This window comes from Cucurbita pepo, chromosome LG08 (genome assembly GCF_002806865.2).
Source record: "Cucurbita pepo subsp. pepo cultivar mu-cu-16 chromosome LG08, ASM280686v2, whole genome shotgun sequence".
Taxonomy (NCBI): domain Eukaryota; kingdom Viridiplantae; phylum Streptophyta; class Magnoliopsida; order Cucurbitales; family Cucurbitaceae; genus Cucurbita; species Cucurbita pepo.
In genome coordinates, this window is record NC_036645.1 from 8,593,525 (window position 1) to 8,614,220 (window position 20,696).

A 20,696-nucleotide genomic window follows, 5' to 3' on the forward strand; every position below is an offset into this window, starting at 1 on the left:
ATAATGGAACTTCTTTAATGATTGTAAGAAAAAAAAAAATTAAATTAATTATTTTATTTTATTTTATTTTTCACAATGGAAAATAATCTGCTACACCCATCCCCCTTTAATTTAATTACCCAAATAATTCATTTATTTCATTAATTACTTTAAGAATTTAAAATAATTTTCACCATCACTTATATTTATTGCAAAATTAAATAGCATATTTTAGGAATATAAAGTTCCAAATTAGCATTATTTTCCCCTATTTTAATTAATTTCTTATTTTGATTATACACATATTTTTAAATTAAAGAAAATAATTTTGTTAGTACTTTCACGGATTTAAATCGGTATCTATATCCATATAGTTGTATTTAATGTGACAGGTTAGGTTAAATAATGACTTTATATGAATTACCCGACTTTTTCTTTATTAAAAAATGGAATAGTAAAAAACATGCCCGCTAAAGTAGGGTCGGCAAATTATCGAAATATTGTTACTATAAGTGAACTTTACGTATAAAGCTTTAAAAATGGTTCCTAAATTTATAAAACATATTAACGTCTTTTTCGACTGAACGTTTATAGAACGTAATTTTATTATATTTAATAATAATAATTTTCTAATATTTTATTTTTGTGTGACATATTATCTATTTAAAGGTTAAATCGGCTTTGACTTGATTTTAGTTTCACACGAAAGTCGTGGTTCGATGAATCTTCTCCTTTTAAATGGTATAAAATTATGGTCAGCTTTTGAAGAAGGGTTGGATAACTACTTTTTTGACTCGAAACCGAGTCGTCTTGTCAAATTATATGGATGGTCGTATACAAAGTTAGCTTTGAACGTCTTTAATATGAACGTTCGGTTAAGTTATGAAGTATTAAGTGTGGTCGTTTGTCGTACTGTATATTTTTATTTCCCTTTTCATATGGGCAAACATATTATCATTTAATGTGATTTGTTGTAATGATAGTGAAGGAAATATTGGCCCTATTGGTATGTGAATCCCCAACATGTAAGTAAATATGCCCATGTGCTACCCCTTAGCTTGCATTTTGAGGATAACAACGTTCAAATTCGAGTTTCGAGTTGAGTTAGTGTAACAACCCAAACTCACCGCTAGTATAGGAGAATAAAACGTTTTCTCGTTGTTATAAAAGGTTTTTACGTCCACCATGAGGTTAGCGGTAATCCGTAATGGGTCAAAACGGACAATATTTGCTATCGGTGGACCTGGACGGTTACAAATGGTGTGCTAGTGAGGATGTTGGGCCTCCAATGGGGGCTAGATTGTGAGGTCCCACATCGGTTGGACAGGGGAACGAAACATTCTTTATAAGGGTGTGGAAACCTCTCTTTAGTAGACGCGTTTTAAAACCGTGAGACTAACCGCGATACGTAGCGGGTCAAAACGAACAATATTTACTAGTGGTGGGCTTGAGTTGTTACAACTACAGTGAATTCATGTGCTAATGTCTGAGACAAGTTTTACTATTTACAAGGAGTTTCATGGACAACTTTATCACACTATCAGTTTGTACTTGGTCGTGTGAATCCCATTATTGACAGACGTGTAGGTTAATTAGGTTACACACTGAGCTGCATGTCGTGAGGATGAGCTCGACTCTTCTTAAACTATCTGAATGTAATTTGTATAGAGTTAGAGGATTTATGTCTAAGAATTCTTTTTACTATTTATAAGAACTATGGACCACTTTATCAAACAATTTGAGTTCGTACTCGACATGAATTTCATTGATGGCAAACTTGTACGTTTAACTCATCGATTACGTGTTAACTTATCATTCCAGACTAGGGTCAGATCTATTGTAGGCCCACCTAAACTTTAAAATTCTTTATATTCCTATATAGAAATGACCTCAGTGTTTTAACTCGAGAGCTTGATAATATTACCATTTTTATTTTTTTTATCTTCTTTCAGCAAAATAAAACAAAATCATGTTTGATATAATGGTTTGAACGTAACCATTTAACCCAACCCGATTTAGATAAAATAGTCTGAATGGGTTAAATTATCGAGTCACGTAACCATTAATATGAAATAGGTGGGGGTGGGCGCGCCAAGATGGGCGGGCTGTGTACAACTTGATAACACCGCAATTTGCCAACTGCCTGAGCTCCATGTGACAGACGGCGGCTTTAATTAATCACAATAATTAACATTATGGGATAAATTCCACTTGCCAATATTGGTCAATTTTTTTTAATTATTAATTTTTATATTTATTTTATTAAATAAATAACAGTGTGAAAACTTCTCACTAGTAGACATATTTTAAAACTGTGATATTGAGATGATATGTAATGAACTCAATATTTGTTAGTGGTGAGATTTGACTGTTACAAATTGTGTCAAAGTTACTCATTTGTGTCAGCGAAAATGTTGACTGCTAAAGGAAGTGAATTGTAAGATCTCGCATCGATTAAAAAGAGGAATTAAATATTCCTTAGAAAGTGTGGACACTTCTTCTGAGCAGACACTATGAAGCTAACGATAATACGTAATGGATCAAAGCGGACAATATTTATAGCAGTGAGTTAAAAATATTTTTTTTGTTTCTAATAATTTATTATTATTGGATAGTGATTTAAAAATGAAGTATTTTCAGGTAAGTTTATCATATTTAATTAAAAATTAATAAGTATTTAGGAAAAATAATAAAGGGAAGAATTTATTTTAATTTTAAATATAAGATAGCATTAAATAAAATCACGTGCTTCGCGCGTTACTTGATTTCGGGAGAGGTCTCAGAAACATGGACGGAGAGACTAACGGTTTGAGTAACTAGACCAGAAATATTTATTAGTTTTTAATTGGACATTAATTCATAATAAATAACATGAAATTTGTAATAATGAATATAAATAAATAATTTTTATTTGTAGTAAACAAAAGGGAAACCTACGGGAGACGCATTTTAAAAAATTTGAGGAAAACAGAAAAAACGTGTAGAAAATCATATCTGGTAGAAGTAGGCTTGGGTCCTTATCAATGGTAGCAGACCATTAATTAAACACCCTGTATTTATATATGTAATAAGCGTAAGTGTTTATTATTATTATTTTAAATTCAAACCGAAACTCAGTACAAATACTACAATAGTCAATGACTGGTTTTCTCTATCTCTTTTAAATTTCTTTCCGTCTTTTGGACGAGCTGTATAAGGCAGAAACTCGTCTCATGTACGGTTCAGAGGCCGAGCCCCACCTCCACCTCCACATTGATGTTACAAGTTAGGTCAACTAACACAAAAAAAGATACAGTTCAATTAAAGATTGCGTTTGGGCGGTTGATCCATTGACATTAACCTACTTCTTATTCCATTTGTTTGTTGCTATTTTATTATCTATAAACTGTCTCCGACGAAAGGATCAATCTAAATAAAAGTAATTTAATAACAAAATGGGTTGCTTTTACCCTTGGTAAAAGTAAATAATTGCTGTCAAACTATATTATTATTGGAATGTAGGGAAGGAATTTGGCATGAATAATTTTTTAAAGCATTAATTATAATTTATAAGGTAAATTTTTAAAACTTCAATAATCATAATAAATTTAGATATTTAATGCCTTTTCCTTTTAGGTCCAAGGTTAGTGGGTCATACATTGGGCCAGTTCACACAAGCGAGGCAGAAGCCCATGGGTACGCTGCTGGATTAGCCCATTAGTTGGTTTATTGGGCTCAGGCCCATATATCGCCAGCTGAACGTTGTGCCTAATGGGCTACGTCTAGGCCCAATTCGAAAATTTTAAAAAGCCCGCGAAAAAGTGGCCGAATGACCCAAGTAAAGGCCCGTTTTGAAAAATATCCAAACTCGGAGAACATAATTCTTTTGTATTTAAAATATAAATCTTATATTTCAATTTTTAATTTAAATCTTAATTTGTTATTTTATATAAATAAAAAAAAAAATTTAAAGTAATTCTATTTTCATATTTTATTTTATTTTTTATATCTATATTTTTCAATATTTAACTCACATTTTTTCTAGATTTTTTTATATTTATTTTTTATTTTTTTAAGGAAAGAATCTAAATTGATGGATTAAAATATAAATGGAAATTATACTGCGAGACGATTCTCGCCCACCCTCTCTCTCTCTCTCCTTATTATGCAAACGGAGCGCTAGAAAGGAGGAGATTTTGACGATTTGTGAGGGTGTCGGTGACTCGCCGAAAGAGGAACAGGTTGAAGCAACGAAATCAAGAAGAAATTGTTAAGAATTTAAGGTTACGACCTAATCGCCGGCCTTCCGTCTATTCTCTTTATCCCTTTGAATTACTTATCAAATTTCTTTTTACATTTCTGAGGTTTTTCTTCTCTTTTTCCAATTTTCCATTTCTGTTTTTGATTGTCGATTTTGCTGCATCCGATTTAGCTTTTGTGTGATTTTATTCGTTGAATTCGATCCCGTGGTCCGATCTATTGGATCTGATCTAAATGGCGGCGTCACGGCGGCTTCGGGATCTTCAATCACGGCCGGGGAATAAGATCTGTGTTGATTGTTCACAAAAGAATCCCCAATGGGCCTCCGTTTCATATGGTGTTTTTATGTGTTTGGAATGCTCCGGGAAGCACCGTGGTCTTGGTGTTCATATCTCGTTTGTTAGATCCGTTACCATGGATTCTTGGTCTGAGATCCAGATCAAGAAGATGGAGGCTGGGGGTAATGAGCAGCTTAATGCCTTCCTTGCGCAATATGGAATCTCTAAAGAGACTGATATTGTGACCAAATATAATACCAAAGCGGCTGGCGTTTATAGGGATCGAATTCAAGCCCTAGCCGAGGGTCGATCTTGGAAGGATCCGCCGGCTTCGAAGGAGAACATTGGTGTTGGAAAATCGAGGCCTCCATTGGCGCAAAGTGCTGGTGGAGGAGGGAGTAAGACGAATAACGGAGGTTGGGATAGTTGGGATAACGACGATAATTTTAGATCTTCTAGTGATATGAGGCGAAACCAATCGACTGGCGATGTTCGTGGCATGGGGAGCGGAGGGGCGCCATCCAGGTCAAGATCAACCGAGGATATTTATACACGGTCTCAATTGGAGGCCTCTGCTGCAAATAAAGATAATTTTTTCGCCATGAAATTAGCTGAGAATGATTCACGGCCTGAAGGAATTCCACCATCACAGGGAGGAAAATATGTTGGTTTTGGGTCAAGTCCTGCACCTACTCAAAGGAATGATGCACAAAGCGATGTTTTCTCTGTTGTTTCTCAGGTATTACGTTGTGTAATCAACATTATTTGTTCGTCGATATGCTTTTGTAATGATTTATCATGTAAGTTTGATCAATTGGTGGCTCATTTCATTTCAGGGGTTTGGTAAACTATCCCTGGTTGCTGCTTCTGCAGCTCAGTCAGCAGCAAATGTTGTTCAAGCTGGTACGAAAGAGCTTACTACCAAGGTATTTACATTTTAATTTGGCGCTAGCATCTTCTTGTTGTAAGTACTTGGATTGAAAATTTGACATTGATGTTGTTGCAAATTATTAGAGGTGTTAGTGTTGGTACCTCACATGGAAAATCGCGAACCGTTTCATTAACGTCTTCTTCTGCTTTTGAAAAGATCTTATCCATGTCGCTCTATAAATACAGATTAGTATTGTTATGTGGGAACATGTCTAATTTTACGCTTTGTGTCTGTATTTACTTAGTTGTTCTTTTCTTTTTCCGTAAAACTCTTCGATTGTGTCTTGGTCATACTAATTTTTTACTACTTCACTTCTTGTTGGCAAGATTTTTCGTATCCTTTGAGGCAGTGATTTGTTCCATGATCCCCATGGGAGCGAACTTTGGTTTGGTACTGAAATTCTTATCCTCCCAAATGTACGTTTGAAAATTATGTTTACAGGTGAAGGAGGGTGGCTATGATTACAAGGTGAATGAAACCGTCAATGTTGTCACGGCAAAAACAACAGAAATTGGGCAGAGGACGTGGGGACTTATGAGAGGTGTAATGGCAATTGCTTCACAAAAGGTTGAAGAGTACACCAAAGATGGCTGGCAACGAAATGAAAGTGAGAAAAATGGATACTATCAAGAATTTGAGCACAATAACAAAGGATGGAATTCTTCCGGGACAGGGCAATCATCCGGAAGTGGACATGGACAGAACAATTCTTACAGCTCAAATTCTTGGGATGATTGGGATACCGCCAAAGACAGCAGGAAAGAGGAAACAACCAAAGGGAGTGGATCCCATAACAACAACAGCAGCAACAACAACAATAATGATGGCTGGGCTGGCTGGGATGACCAAAAGGATGATGGATACGATCACTATTATCAGGCGTCGTCTGATCGGAAAACTGTCGGTCAAAATGGAAAAGCTGGTGGTGGCACATGGTCGGAAGGAGGCTTTCTCTGAGGTTGGTAACAATGAACCTAATTCTCAATGGTTTTTTTGATGTTCTTTGATCCCCAATCTCTCCATGGGAGCCATGATATGTTTACACTGTTTTAAACCAAACTCATCGCTTCGTTGGGTTCATGATATGTTTACACTGTTTTAATTTGCATTCTTAGTTACTATGAAGTGATTATTTTCCCGACAGTTATCCGGACATCTTTATCCCGAATTAATAAACAAAATGTTGTATGATTAGGTAGCATCTGAATAAACAACAAACTAGATCCTGGTTTCCTCCAATGGTGAAAAATTGAATAGTTGGAGTAGCTCATACGGATGGCTGGTCAACACACTGGTAAAGACGATGACTACAAGAACATTTAGCTAGAGCTGATCAGATTCTTATGGAAGTGGATATCAAATCCTACATGGGTCGCTCATATTTTGTTGAGGTTAGTACATTTGCAGTCGTTTTCTCTTTACTTTTCTTTGGGGGCATGCTGTATTTGCAATTGCTGTATCATCAAAGACGTCTATAGTGGTAACCCCCGAATTTAAAGACACTGTTTATTATGTGCCCGGCAACATTATTTGTGACTTCACGATTGAATTTTTCTCTCTATATTTGCTTTGTAATGAATAGAAGTTGATGACTTTCATCCTTTTGTTTATGTTTGGTTGTAAGTCAGCCACTGGGAAGGATTTGATTCGCTTTCAAGCGAGTTTATCTGTTCGAATGGTTACGAACATTAGATAATTCTTGTGAATGTTTGGTAGCACTTTGTCAAGCTTGCTTTATTTTGTGCCTAAATCTTTATACCAGAAAGAAACCTTCGAATCCTCGATTCGATTTGGATGAGTGGTTTCTGATAGCAGGCTATGTTAAAGTTCTTGTATGCAATTAAAATGGTTTCCGCTACCATTTTGATGTTGGGTAAAAATTAGAACTCACGTTGATTAGATAATAACAGGGAAATTTTGAGTCTGTTCATTAGCATGTTGTAGATAATAACATGGAAATTGTCCTCACGTTGATCCCCATCTGGGTTCATTGCACAGTGAGAGCGCACACTAGCCTATTGTGCGCACCGTCGTGCAGATGGCTAAGCCCGTGGTGCCTGCCTTTACACTATTTGTGAAGGTTCGTGTATGTGTTATGAACTGACTAAATGAATCGATTCTCTTGATATGCTCGATTAGCTAATGAATCAATTATCTTTCCAATCAAATCAAAAGGTTTATTGATTGATTCCAGGCGGGTCTTCCTTCTTAGAACCCATTACTGGAGGCCTCAGCCCGGGAAGGGGGTCGATTGTTCAAAAGTGAAAAACTGTCGTTCTATCGAAGTTTTTTTAACGTAGATTCGAATTCATCGAATTCTACCTCTCTCGGAAGAGAAGATAAAGGAATGGAGGCATTCGTCGGGCCAACGTGTAAAGTCTTTATTTTTATTTTCTCTTGAAATTGTATTGGATTTCAATTTAAAACACTACATCAATTTTAGATAATTATAATTTGAAATCAATGGGTGTCACTCAATAATTCGTAGAGATTAATAATTCAAGAATGGATAGGAATAAGAAGAAAAATACAAAGATTTATATAAGTAAACATTAGGTTGAGTAACATGTTATTGTCAAAATTATTATAATGGACCACCAAGACATTATTGAGAGGTAGACTAAGCTTAATATAATGCTCCATTAATATGAATAATTAAGCACAATAATTATTTTAATATACTTATCATCATTACTTATGAGAAATGAAAGGCAGTGGGCCATAAACGAATAACTTTAACTCAATTAGTAACGCGTTACGTTTGCCATAAAAAAAAACTACATCAATTATTAATAAATTTCGTTTATATTGCGTGTTTTGATTATCCATTGCTAAGGAAACTAGCTCGACGAATAATCATATCATAATATAATCATTTAATTAATCAAATTAACCAAATTATATATCGTTTGTCATAAATTTTTTGCATGGTCTCGATTTAATTTGCATGATAATTTAAGAAACTTAGGTTAAGTAATGTTTTATAGGTTGGAGTTTTGAAAGTTCATACCATTAAAGGTTAAGAATTAAATAAATGTGACTATTTTATTTAATTAAGTGGAGATTAAGGATTAAAAGAATATTAAGAAAGATTGAAGATTTTAATATGATTGGGTGGGTATGGGCGTAGAGCTTAGAACGTAATCAACGTCTTGTTCCACTAATTTGTATGGTTTGGAGTGATTGGATGGGTGTGTTGTCGTGTAATAATGTTGTGCACTTTTAGAGTGCTTAATATAAATCTTTACCATTTCCTTAAATGAATCTGTAACTAAATAACAAACTCCAAATCACTTTGTTGGAAGTGATGATCTTGTTGTTTAAGCTTTGGGAAATGTTTTGTTGTTATTTAAAAAGGGGAGAATGCGATGGCAACAGCCATTTTTCAAAGTGGGCTGTGCTGTAGTTTTGGTTTTGACCCTCGAATTTTCTCCTTTAAAACGAGGCTGCGGCATTTGACTCCAAAATCCCTCGCCCCCTTTTCATTCTACCCTGCCGCAGCCCTGATTTGATCCATTTTTTCTCTGGTTTTTAGGACAGGAAGAAGGGGGAAGAAGAAGAAGAAGAAATCGAAGAACTGAGCGATTTCAGGGATGGTTGTTGACGATACGATGGAGATGAAAGTTCTTGTCGGTTTTGGAGGCCCTTCAACCTCTCGATTTCCTGATGCTTATCCCAAAAGGTATATCCGATTTCTAGGTTTTGTTTAGATTTTCTTGTTCATTGGTTAATCGTTGATTTCTGTGATGGATTCGATTTGGTTTTTTTTTCATATATTGGATCTGAATCGTCGTTTCTGAGTGATTTAGGGCGTTTTTAGGAAGATTTCTATCCGATTTAGTGTATTGGCGATTGAGAAGTGGATGTTTTAATCGAACATTTGGATTTGTTGTTTCGATTTATCTGTTTTTGTTGGGATTGTTTGTTCCTTTTTGAATCGTTGAGATTGTGAGTAATTTGTTCTCTGATTGGAAAATCTAGGGTTTTGATGGAGGGAAGATACACTGGGGATTGACATCATCAGAGTGTTTACAGGGTTATTTTCTTCAGTCGGTGTTTTCTTTTTCTTTCCCTTTTTTCCTATTCAACTTCCCAGAAACAAATATGAGTTCATAAGAGATGAACTGAAATGGGAGATTCTCTCCTCACAGCCCTTTCACTAGAGAATCATCATCCATCTACTCTTCTATTCATGGATTCAAGTGCCTCGTCTCACGAAGAACTGGATTTGGAAATGAACAGACAGATCGTTCTTCCCCGTCCTCCTGATATAAACTTACCATTGTCAACTGATTGCAGCTACACTCTGCAGCCATGGAATTCTGATCATTGTAATATGTTAGATGTTGGGCTTGCTTCTTCACAAGTTTACGAGACCGAAACTTTTTTAACTGTTCCGAAGGTTGTTCGAAAATGCACCAAGCGCGTTGACAGCATCTGGGGTGCTTGGTTTTTCTTTAGTTTCTACTTCAAGCCTGTGTTAAACGAGAAATCGAAGGCTAAGATTACCCGTGATAGCAACGGTGTTTCGGGATTTGAGAAGTCGGATCTTAAGATTGATGTTTTCATGGTCCAACATGACATGGAGAACATGTACATGTGGGCTTTCAAGGAGAGGCCTGAGAATGCATTAGGTAAAATGCAGCTTAGAAGTTATATGAATGGGCATTCTCGCCAAGGCGAGCCTGCCTTCCCATTCGGTGCTGAAAAAGGTTTCGTTCGATCACACCGAATGCAACGAAAGCATTACAGGGGCCTCTCAAATCCTCAGTGTGTACATGGGATCGAGGTTGTTAAGTCTCCCAATCTAATGTCGCTCGACGAAGATCTACAGAAGAGATGGGTAGAACTAACGGGTCGAGACTTAAACTTCGTCATCCCACCTGAAGCAAGCGGTTTTAGCTCATGGAGGAACCTTCCTTGCCCCGATTTTGAACTTGAGAGGCCAGTTCCTTCTGTCAAAAGTGCTTCAAATCCTCCACCAAAGAAATTGCTCAATGGATCAACACTACATTTGTCTAACCACAACAGCTATGATATGATGGATTCATCTCCTGTTACCAGCAAGAGGAGGAAGAGTTCATCTCCTAATATGAACGACGATGATAGCGTGTTGACAGTCAATCCTCCCAACTGGGTTTCGGATATGGACAAGCACTTGAATGGTCTGCAGTGGTTGAACGACTTTAGCGGAGTTATGAAGAACATTAACGGGCCTGTTACAGCTGCAAAGACGATATATGAAGACAGTGAGGGTTATTTAATTATCATCAGTTTGCCCTTTGTCGATCTACAAAGTGTCAAAGTTTCGTGGAGGAATACGCTCACACATGGTATTATAAAGGTTTCTTGTGTGAGCACATCTCGTATGCCGTTCATCAAGAGGCACGATAGAACTTTCAAGCTTTTAGATTCGTATCCCGAACACTGTCCTCCTGGTGAATTTGTGAGAGAAATTCCTCTTCTGACTCGAATTCCTGAAGATGCTAACATTGAAGCATTCTACGATGGACCTGGGTCCATTCTTGAGATTATGGTCCCCAAACTCCGGGAAGGTTCGGAAGAACACGAGGTCCATGTTTGCCTTCGACCACTCCTGGGAGTCAAATCTAATGTTAAGTTGAGGTAGGCACTTCTTTAAAGTTTGTTGTCTTGTTGGCATCGTCGATGCATGGTCGGTTTACTAACGTATACCACAAGATAGAATTTTATGAACCTCAATTTGCTCATCACATTTTTCTTTTCGATTTTCATTACGTCTTATGCATCCGGTGTCATATTGATAGAACCCGACGATCATCATAGTCACGATTCTTGAAAATGGATGATCATTTGGTTAATATCAATACTGAAACTTATCCTTTCTTTACATCTACTTCTCATGTTCCCATATCTGCATTCAGTTCATTACAGAACGTCGAAGGTTACCCGGTTTGCATCGAACTTTCTGTTCGTATCAGATTTCGTTCCGAAAAAAGAGAAAGAAAATGATACTACTGGCAAATATGGCTGCATAATGTTCATAAATTTCAGTAATGTTAGCCTCTTATTCTTCTTGCTGTGTTCTGAGAATCGTATCCATTTCTACTACTAAGTTTCTTAGATTGTTCAAAGTGCTTGTGAATCTCCCATGTTGCTGGATGTAAATCTCGAGGTAGGCGAGATCCTTGTCTCGGGATCTTACAATGTCGTAATCTGTTGCATTAACATGTGACTGATATCGTTCTATGTTAACTCAACCACTTGAATTTCATCGAGCAAGAGTATGACTAGAGAAACGGTTTAGATCATTAACCTAACTCGATTGTGAAGTACCTAACATCTATCTTATTTGTTGAACTAAGCTTCAGTTGAGATCGTGGATCTAAACAAAGATTCGAACCACCAACTTCTAAACCGCGCTCTACGTCGATCATGGCCATGGGAAAAGGTAAAGCCATGTGTTGTCAATGGCTGAGGCAGTGGCCCACATTTTCAAGTTGCATAAACGATAAAGCAGGTATAACTGCATAGCCATCACCATGAGGGTATCCACAAACCCTCTATTATTAACTAAATATTTTCCATTACCTAATTAATAAATAACTATTGTATTAGGAAAATGTTTTTATTATGATATTTTAACATACATTTTATTATAATTAAAATAATTCTTTTTTGAAAAATATTCAAAGTTTAAGCCTATTTTTTAAATTTTAAAAAAATTAAGTATTTAAAAAAAAAAAATGAAAAAGTTGGATATTTATATTAATTTAGCTATTATTTTAAACATTATCATAAAAAAAAGAGTTGAGATGATTGGTTGATGAGTGATAAAATTCATTTTTTTTTTTCTATATTTTCTTAGGACAAAATTAAAGAAAAATCATTATCAAACAAAAATCCAACAAATCCAAATAAAAATAATAAAAATTCCAATTTTCTAATTAAGCTCCTACACGATAAGAATCCCCTCCCACCTCTCCTCCGCCATGGACACCAGCACCACCGTGATGAATCGACCAACGCCGCCGTTCCCCTCCCCTCGTCGGACCGTTGCTTTCTCTCCAATCGAGTTCATCCTCGCCCTCGTCGCTGTCATCATCATCCCTGCTCTTGTCTACTCCTTCTTCATCGCCATCAAGTGCTCCCCCAATCTCCTCCGCCTCTGGCCGCGGAGATCCGCCAGGCTACCCGGCGCCGCCGTCACCGTGGTGGCTGTGAATCGTATTTCTAATGACGTGGCGGCGGCTGTTGTGTACAACAAGGACCAGCACTGTAAGGAAGTCGGAAACGAGTGTCCTGTGTGCCTATCGGCGTTCGCCGACGGCGAGAAGGTCCGGCAACTCGCCGCGTGTAAACACTCTTTTCATGTAGATTGCATCGACATGTGGCTCTATTCTCACCCCAATTGCCCTGTTTGTCGCGCCACCGTCACCATCGCCGTTAAACGGCCGATTAACAACCGAGCACCGCCGCGACCTGCGGCTTCTAGGAACAACGATTACCAGCAAGGTCTGCCGGATGCCGGCAATTTAGTTTGAAAATTCTTCTTCTTCTTCGACGTAGAGAGATTCCGATTGCTGCAAAATCGAACCACATCCAAAATTATTTCCCGAACTGGTCTCGATTTTGTGAAATTTTGTGGAAAAAGTCCAATTAAATGGGTCCCGATTTCATTTAATTTTGAAATTTGGATTGAATTTGATTCAATCCAAATCGCAAAAGGCTGTTTTTTCTTGGTGTTACACGTGTTGACATTTTATTTCATTTTCCACTTTAGCTTTAATTAATCATAAATGCGAAGATTTAATTTCTATCTTTATTGAATACATACCTTTGAAAATGTTGGAATATTTCTAACTTTTATTATTTAGATAATTCCAATTATTTATTTTAATTAATCGAGTTTAATGTTAGACATAAATTAAATTACAATTGCATATAAAGTTTTCAAATCAAGAACTCGAAACTTATGTCAACTAAATTTTATAACCGAAACCATTTCATCACCTTAAAACTGGTTGATATAATTTAATTTGATCTTGCTAAGGTTCGCAGTTTTGTGTTCATGTTGTCAGCGTGGTTACTTGTGACTGATGACCTGTGAGATCCCATATTAGTTGGAGGCTCAATGTACAAGTGAGGACGTTGGGCCCCCAGGAGATGGTTGGAGCGAGGAACAAAACATTTCTTATAAATATGTGGAAATCTCTCCCTAGTAAACGCATTTTAAAATCTTGAGGGGAAGTCCGTAAGGGAAAACTCAAATAGGACAATATCTACTGACGGTGAGATTGAACTATTACAAATGGTATCCGAGCTAGACACCGAACTGTGCCAACGAGGACGTGAGCCCTAGGAGTAGATTGTGAGATCCCGCATCAATTGGAGGCGCGGTGTGCGAGCGAGGACGTTAAGTTCTCAAGGGGTTGATTGGGTCGAACTGTGCTAACGAGGACGTGAGCCCTAGAGGAAGATTGTAAGATTCCACATCAATTGGAGACGCGATGTACGAGCGAGGACGTTAAGCTCTCAAGGGGTTGATTGGGTTGGAGTGGAGAACAAAACATTATTTATAACAGTGTTAAACCTAAACTTAAACCGATCTTTTCAACACCAAAATTGAAAGTCAAAGTCAAAGTTATTTTATCAAAATTTTTCATAAAATTAATAAAGTCAACATATTTTTTACATGGAAATTAAATGCTCGAATGAAGTACAATATTGTGTGACGGACATTTTAAATTTCTTTCGAAGGTAATGTTTTTCCCTCTTCAATTTTATTTTACATCAACGGATTCTGCCACTGACCATCGCCGCCGACAGAACACTTTCACCTTCCGACCTTTTTCTCAAGCATCAAAATCTTCAAATTCATCCGTAAAGCCATAAAAAACCGTAGCAATTTTCATCTACTTAGGGTTCAAGTTCAACAATTCGATTCAGCTTCCTCTGAGTTGCAACTTCAGATCGAGGTTTAGGGTTTAAGCTCCGGGCAACCAATTTGCATCAGTTCGTCTTCAGATATCGCATTCCAAATTGATATTAGGAAGTTCAAATGAAGAAGAATCACAATCCGTATTATCCAGATCGGAAATGGCTGATGCCATTGGCTGTATTTTTCTTGCTCTTTCTGATTGTTACTTCCGTGTACCCTAAATCTTCTTCCCATGGCGCAACGAGATTCGTACTAGACTCCAATGACAATGAAAGGCTGGAGTTAGGGCTTCCGCCATTGCCGAGATTTGCGTATTTGATATCAGGAACGAAAGGAGATGGCGGATCGATGAGGCGGCTTCTTCAGGCGGCATATCATCCCAGGAACTACTGTCTGCTACATCTTGATCTGGAAGCTTCGGATTCCGAGAGACTCGAACTAGCGAAATACGTGAAGTCGGAGAGCGTATTGAGAGAGTTCAGGAATGTGATGGTTGTGGGAAAGGCCAATTTGATCACTGATAAAGGTCCAACTATGATTGCTTCTACGCTTCAGGCGATTGCGATATTGCTGAATCGCGCTAAAGATTGGGATTGGTTCATTAATCTCAGCGCCTCTGATTATCCTCTAGTCTCGCAAGACGGTAGTTTCTTTAGCTCATGAGTTCTTGGTGTTCAATTCATAATCTAGTTGAGATCTTGTTGCTTTAGATATGTACCTCACTTGAATTAGAGAAATTTCTCTTGGTATCATATGATCTTCTATCAGCTCCGATCTGTTTAAACTGTTGCTGACTTGATTCTTGATTATCTGTGGCTATATTTTCAAAAACTCATATATCATTCAGTTTCTAGATTTTAGGATACATGTTATGATCTTGCTCGCTAGTTGCATTACCTTCCCAAAAGTTAGAAGAAAGTTCAACTGAACTGTTCTGTTCTGGCTGCAGATTTGTAAAATCATGTTGCAAGAACTCATAAATCCTTGTTTTTCTGTCATCTCTGATCTTTAGGAGGAAGAATTGAATTTCCAGATGTGATTCATTCAACTGTTTATATGTTTGTGTTCCAGATCTTTTGCATGTATTCTCCTTCTTGCCAAGGGATTTGAACTTCGTTGAGCACTCGAGTAATCTTGGTTGGAAAGAGTAAGCCCACTCGTCGCATTGCATCGCTATTTTCACAAATATCCCTTTGGATATGAACATTATTATCTAAATTGTTTCATGACTGATCTAGGGACATGGGAGCAAAGACTATAATGATAGATCCTGGCTTATATCATGCAAAGAAATCTGGAGTTTTTTGGGCAAAAGAGCGAAGGTCGATACCGTCGTCGTTCAAGCTATTTACAGGTAAGGCTGTTCCTATAATCCTATATAACATTTTTCATCCACCATTTGGTTGATTTGCTATTCCTGACATTTCAATCATAATAGTGTTCGATGAGATATTAACCGTGCTAGACTCGAGTCAATGAGATGGAGAATTCTAGACATTAGCAGATTTCTGGTTTTCATTGGGTGACATAAAATTTAGAAGGTTGAACATTTGATTGATCCACACGAATAGTTTGATATTTTTCAAAGTATGTTGAGAATTGTTGGGAGAGGAGTCCCACGTCGGCTAACTAAGGGGTTGATCATGGATAAGGAATAAAGGTGACTGACTAAGGTGACTCAACTGTCGAACAAAGGTTGTACTTTGTTCGAGGGCTCCAGAGAAGGAGTCGAGCCTCGATTAAGAAGGAGCTGTCCCATATCGGCTAACTAAGGGGAAGTGGTTGATCATGGGCAAGGAATACATTTCTATTGGTATGAGGCCTTTTGGGGAAACCGGAAGCAAGTGGACAATATCAACATGGTATTAGAGTCATGCTCTTAACTTAGCAATACTAATCGAATTCTCAAGTGTCGAACAAAGAAGTTGCTAGCCTCTAAGGTGTAGTGAAAAGTGACTCAACTGTCGAACAAAGGTTGTACTTTGTTCGAGGGCTCTAGAGAAGGAGTTGAGCCTCGATTAAGGGGAAGCTGTTCAAGGGCACCATAGGCCATAGGGGAGGCTCTATGGTGTAATCTGTTCGAGGGGAGGATTGTTGAGAATTGTTGGGAGAGGAATCCTATATCGACTAATTAAGAGGTTGATCATGGATCTACAAGTAAAGAATACATCTCTATTGATATGAAGTCTTCCACGAGAACTTATGCTCACAGTAGACAATATCATATCAGTGTGGAGGTTCGTGATTCCTAACCCAAACTAATATACTCTGGGCAGGATCTTCATGGGTGGTTCTCACGAAGCCATTTCTGGAATTTTGCATATGGGGATGGGACAATCTCCCTCGCACTCTCCTCATGTACTACACCAATTTCTTGTCTTCCTCGGAGGGTTACTTTCACACTATCATTTGCAACCACAAAGACTTCCAAAACACTACGGTGAACCAAGACTTGCATTATACGAAATGGGACAATCCTCCGAACCAACACCCGATTAATCTAACGTCCGAGCATTTCATCGACATGGTCCAAAGTGGTCTCCCTTTTGCACGAAGCTTTGCTGAGAATAGTTCAGTACTTCACAGAATTGACGAGGAACTTTTAAAGAGGGCCAAGGGGCAGTTCACACTGGGTGCCTGGTGCGTGAGGAACCCCAACTCGAACTCGAACTCGATCTCGGAGAAGGGTCCTTGTGTGGCCTATGGCAGTCCCCATGATGTTAAACCAACCAGCAGCTCGAAGAGGGTGGAAAAGCTTCTGATGAAGCTTCTTGATCATGAAAACTTCAGACCCAGACAATGTAGATAATCTGCCAAACCTATCAATTTTCCTCTGTACAGTTATTTGATGTTAAATATAAAATATTATTTGGGCTAGGCCCAAAGGTCTTGTAAGTTGGGCCCAACTAACGTACTTGGGCTTTGAATGTTGAAGTCGCTGTCATGGCTTTAATTGTCGTTCGACCGTTCCATTTGTTGTCGTTCTACGATTCATTGAAGAAATGTCTTTGCTTTTGGTCTTGTCGTCTGCCAATTATAATCCAAAAAGAAATTTTAATATTCTTTCCTTTTCTTTCCTCTTTTTTTTTTAAATGCTCCACGTAAGCATCCATATTACCTAAAATAATATTTTTCCTATTTTTTATTATTATTATTTTTTTTTTAACAATAATTGAATCTCCCACCGAGTCAAAATTCTTAGTTTTGATAATCCACATCAACAAATATGTGTGGAATAGAATGGTCGCTTAACGATTTGGGTAACGAGTCTTTCACTCTCACTACGTTCGATTTGAGCATGCAAGCAATTGAGAGATTCGTCAGAGGACTTAGCTGCACACAAGGGCTCTCGAAGGATTGTTGTATTTTCAATCATGGTTGTCAGAATCTCGATCATCAAAATCTAGATTGTTCTCGAAAACGAAAAAAAAAAAAAAAAAAAAAAAAAACTGGTAAGAATCTAACTTCATAACTATTATTGTGAGATCCCACATCAGTTGGAAAAGAGAACGAAACATTTTTCATAAGGGATCGAAGGATTCATCTCCTTAATACATGCGTTTTACAACTGTGAGTCTGACGGCGATACGTAACGGGCTAAGACGGACAATATCTACTAACAGTGAATTTGGGCTGTTACAATCACGACCATTCAATATGTTGATTATGATCAAAATACGATGAAATAAGAGAAAACTTTTGAATCTTTGGTTTAAAAAGATTGACCCAAAAGGTTTAGTTTGAATGAAAATGTTGATTCATATATATATTTTGCAAAGGAATCCAAAGAGATGGACAAAGTTGATGTGTGAAGGAAGGAACTATTGAAAAGTAGGCCCTTACAAACATGATTCTTTTTTGACAAACCCATTTCAAAATTCCCATCAATTTCTTTTTCTTTTTATTTATATATATTTTTATGTCCGATCGAGATTTGAATCTCGAATCTTAAGCTTAAAATAAAACCCGTAAAAAAACGTCTCTTCGCTTTTAATCTTATTATTCTACTTTCTATTTTAACGAACACAGACTTATTTCTACTTCTAATTTACGAGTTTAACATACTTAACCGAAGAAAGAGACGAGATCGAGTATAATCAATATTTTTTAGGGTTAGATAGACGAACGTGGAAAGGTCGAAAAGGACCAAAATGCAAAATTTGGTGAATGTGATGTTTAATTGGGAATCTCAAATGTGTATGGGCCATGGTTGCATGATTGAATTCATGTGGGAGAACGTGAGAACTTGAGCATAAATCCTTCATTCTTCTCTCTCTTAATTCCAAGATTTTGTAGAGAGAGAATATGCCTATACCTTTATTAGGGTTTAAATGGCTCGTTCGATTCTTTTTCTCGAGAACCCTAAATTTTTTATTTCGTGAACAAACCCAGAATTTCCGATTCCATTTGTTACGGGTAATCAACGTAGATTATCGAGAGCATGTTGGAGACCCACTAAATACGAAAGCCATAATCGGTAAGTAAATACATTCCTCTTTGAAGAATGCATACCCATATGGATAAGTTCACCTGAATTCCCAATTCCATTTGTTACTGGTAATCAACGTAGATTATCGAGAGCATGTTGGAGACCCACTAAATACGAAAGCCATAATCTGTAAGTAAATACATTCTTCTTTGAAGAATACATACCCAGATGGATAAGCTTACACTGACCAGTCAATTTTGAATTTAACAGTACTCAAGCTATACCCTAAACCCATCATCCTCTTCAAAGAAATCCAAACCTTGTAAGCTTCTAGAAACTAAATCTCGAGCGTAACATTTCCAAACTCGAGATATCAAACCCGCTCCCCAATCACTCCTTTAGAGAAAGAAATATGACACGAACATAGATCAAAGTGTGGGTAAGGTAACGTTAAGATTTTGCTTAGAATTCCGAGCCATTTCTCCGATACTTTTCCTTGCTTTGGACACTCACTAAATCAAGGTTTGTTTCGAGGATATAATTATGAGATGTTCGTTTTTTAATTTTAATTAATTTCGTCTCCTCTACCAACCGACCAACCACGAGATTTTCTCGTAAAACTATTGAAAAAAAAGAGGAAAAAAATTAAAATTAAAATAAAAAAAATAAAGTTAGTTTTCCAGAGTGTGTTGGTTGAATGAGAGAGCTTTATTCGTTGTTAGTAAGAACCCTCGATTGTTGCAAAAGCTAAATCCAAACACCCCTCCAAGATTCCTCTTTTTTCCTTCATTTATTTTAAAATAAATAAATAAATATATATATTTATATTATATTTATAATACGACACCTAAAAATAAAAGATATTTTCAGCTTTTTGCATGGCTACATCCAACATTTTGTATAAATTATAGGCCGAAAAAGTTAAATATTCAAAATTTTCATTCTCGCTTAAAAATTAATTTACTTAAAAAAAAATTGTTAAATAAATAAATAAATAATATATACATCTAAAAATAAAAGATATTTTCAACTTTTTGCATGGCCACATCGAAAATTTCGTATAAATTATAGGCTAAAAAGTTAAATATTCAAAAAATTTATTTTCACTTAAATATTAATTTAGTTCAAGATATAATTTGCATGTGAAAAATAAATTAATTTAATTAATAAAAATAAACAATATAATTTTTTTGAAAAATTAATAATAAAAGAAAGAACAGTAAAAACTAAAAAAGAAAGCAGCTTAGATTCAGCTTTAAACTCAATGCTGGCTTTTGACTACTACCTTTTTTTAAGTAATGCACAAAAATTAAAAAAAAAATTAAAAAAATAAAAAATAGTTATTATTATTTATTCCCACAAAAATTAATAAAATTTGTACTATTTATTATTATTTTTAAAAAAAAATTATAAATAAATAAATAAAAAGGAAATGGAAATAAAAAGATGGAATGTTGAGACGGGGTCCGTGCGGGGGAGTGGTACTGTGTACTTTGTGTAATTTGAGAGAGTTTAGGGAATTTTATGTAATAATTGAGGAAATTAGGATGTGGAGAAAAATACGGGGGGCCATTTTTGTAAGTTTCTGTAAAAATGTGCAATTTCACGCAGTCGAAAAGTGCGTGCAATTCAAACATGGGAGATAAAACTGGGCCCACTGGAATACTGACAAAACAGAGATTTGTCGTCTTGTGATGCGTGATCTAACTACACCTCTCAAGCGCGTGTAATTCTCTTTTCTCACTCACACTTTAGCGGAGAGCGCGTGGGGTTTCATTTTGATGACTAAATTCCTAATTATTTTTTTTAAGAATAAAAAAAAAATTCATTTTCTTATTTATTTCTGATTTATTCCTATTTTCTATGTGTATAATTGATAATTATTTCGTATAGAATAAAAAAAAATATTGATAAATTTAA

General features: G+C 36.5%; 4 protein-coding genes across 6 annotated transcripts; all 4 read left to right on the forward strand.

Moving 5' to 3' along the window:
• The first annotated feature begins 4,083 nt into the window (after positions 1 to 4,083).
• Positions 4,084 to 7,133, forward strand: LOC111800268 (ADP-ribosylation factor GTPase-activating protein AGD7-like). 2 transcript variants are annotated; one of them, XM_023683883.1, is made up of 4 exons: positions 4,084 to 5,235; positions 5,333 to 5,422; positions 5,869 to 6,385; positions 6,627 to 7,133. In XM_023683883.1, exons 1-3 carry the CDS (start codon positions 4,453 to 4,455, stop codon positions 6,382 to 6,384), a joined length of 1,389 nt encoding a protein of 462 aa, XP_023539651.1. In that variant the 5' UTR covers positions 4,084 to 4,452; the 3' UTR covers position 6,385; positions 6,627 to 7,133. The 2 variants fall into 2 exon arrangements, with proteins under 2 accessions (XP_023539651.1, XP_023539650.1); XM_023683882.1 differs by having other exon boundaries at positions 4,086 to 5,235; positions 6,623 to 7,133.
• A 1,581-nt stretch (positions 7,134 to 8,714) lies between these two features.
• LOC111800483 lies at positions 8,715 to 11,987 on the forward strand. Of its 2 annotated transcripts, none has more exons than XM_023684196.1 (3): positions 8,715 to 9,109; positions 9,409 to 11,052; positions 11,331 to 11,494. In XM_023684196.1, the coding sequence occupies exons 2-3, from the start codon at positions 9,557 to 9,559 to the stop codon at positions 11,416 to 11,418; spliced, it is 1,584 nt and encodes a 527-aa protein (XP_023539964.1). In that variant the 5' UTR covers positions 8,715 to 9,109; positions 9,409 to 9,556; the 3' UTR covers positions 11,419 to 11,494. The 2 variants fall into 2 exon arrangements, with proteins under 2 accessions (XP_023539964.1, XP_023539966.1); XM_023684198.1 differs by lacking the exon at positions 11,331 to 11,494 and adding an exon at positions 11,772 to 11,987 and having other exon boundaries at positions 8,726 to 9,109.
• Positions 11,988 to 12,286: 299 nt separating this feature from the next.
• LOC111801139 (RING-H2 finger protein ATL33-like) lies at positions 12,287 to 13,199 on the forward strand. The gene has a single exon (XM_023685126.1). The coding sequence runs from the start codon at positions 12,399 to 12,401 to the stop codon at positions 12,948 to 12,950; it is 552 nt and encodes a 183-aa protein (XP_023540894.1). The 5' UTR covers positions 12,287 to 12,398; the 3' UTR covers positions 12,951 to 13,199.
• Positions 13,200 to 14,158: 959 nt separating this feature from the next.
• LOC111801138 (beta-glucuronosyltransferase GlcAT14C-like) lies at positions 14,159 to 17,406 on the forward strand. The gene is made up of 4 exons (XM_023685125.1): positions 14,159 to 14,990; positions 15,419 to 15,494; positions 15,586 to 15,701; positions 16,624 to 17,406. Exons 1-4 carry the CDS (start codon positions 14,468 to 14,470, stop codon positions 17,154 to 17,156), a joined length of 1,248 nt encoding a protein of 415 aa, XP_023540893.1. The 5' UTR covers positions 14,159 to 14,467; the 3' UTR covers positions 17,157 to 17,406.
• The last annotated feature ends 3,290 nt before the right edge of the window (positions 17,407 to 20,696 follow it).

Excerpts from the sequence above, each read along its gene's own strand:
- LOC111800268 (XM_023683883.1), top strand. The coding sequence starts at position 4,453 with ATGGCGGCGTCACGGCGGCTTCGGGATCTTCAATCACGGCCGGGGAAT. Across the intron at positions 5,236-5,332 it reads TTTTCTCTGTTGTTTCTCAG|GGGTTTGGTAAACTATCCCT; the intron begins GTATTACGTTGT and ends ATTTCATTTCAG. Across the intron at positions 5,423-5,868 it reads CGAAAGAGCTTACTACCAAG|GTGAAGGAGGGTGGCTATGA; the intron begins GTATTTACATTT and ends TTATGTTTACAG.
- LOC111800483 (XM_023684196.1), top strand. The coding sequence starts at position 9,557 with ATGGGAGATTCTCTCCTCACAGCCCTTTCACTAGAGAATCATCATCCA. Across the intron at positions 11,053-11,330 it reads AAATCTAATGTTAAGTTGAG|TTCATTACAGAACGTCGAAG; the intron begins GTAGGCACTTCT and ends ATCTGCATTCAG.
- LOC111801139 (XM_023685126.1), top strand. The coding sequence starts at position 12,399 with ATGGACACCAGCACCACCGTGATGAATCGACCAACGCCGCCGTTCCCC.
- LOC111801138 (XM_023685125.1), top strand. The coding sequence starts at position 14,468 with ATGAAGAAGAATCACAATCCGTATTATCCAGATCGGAAATGGCTGATG. Across the intron at positions 15,495-15,585 it reads AGTAATCTTGGTTGGAAAGA|GGACATGGGAGCAAAGACTA; the intron begins GTAAGCCCACTC and ends TGACTGATCTAG. Across the intron at positions 15,702-16,623 it reads GTCGTTCAAGCTATTTACAG|GATCTTCATGGGTGGTTCTC; the intron begins GTAAGGCTGTTC and ends TACTCTGGGCAG.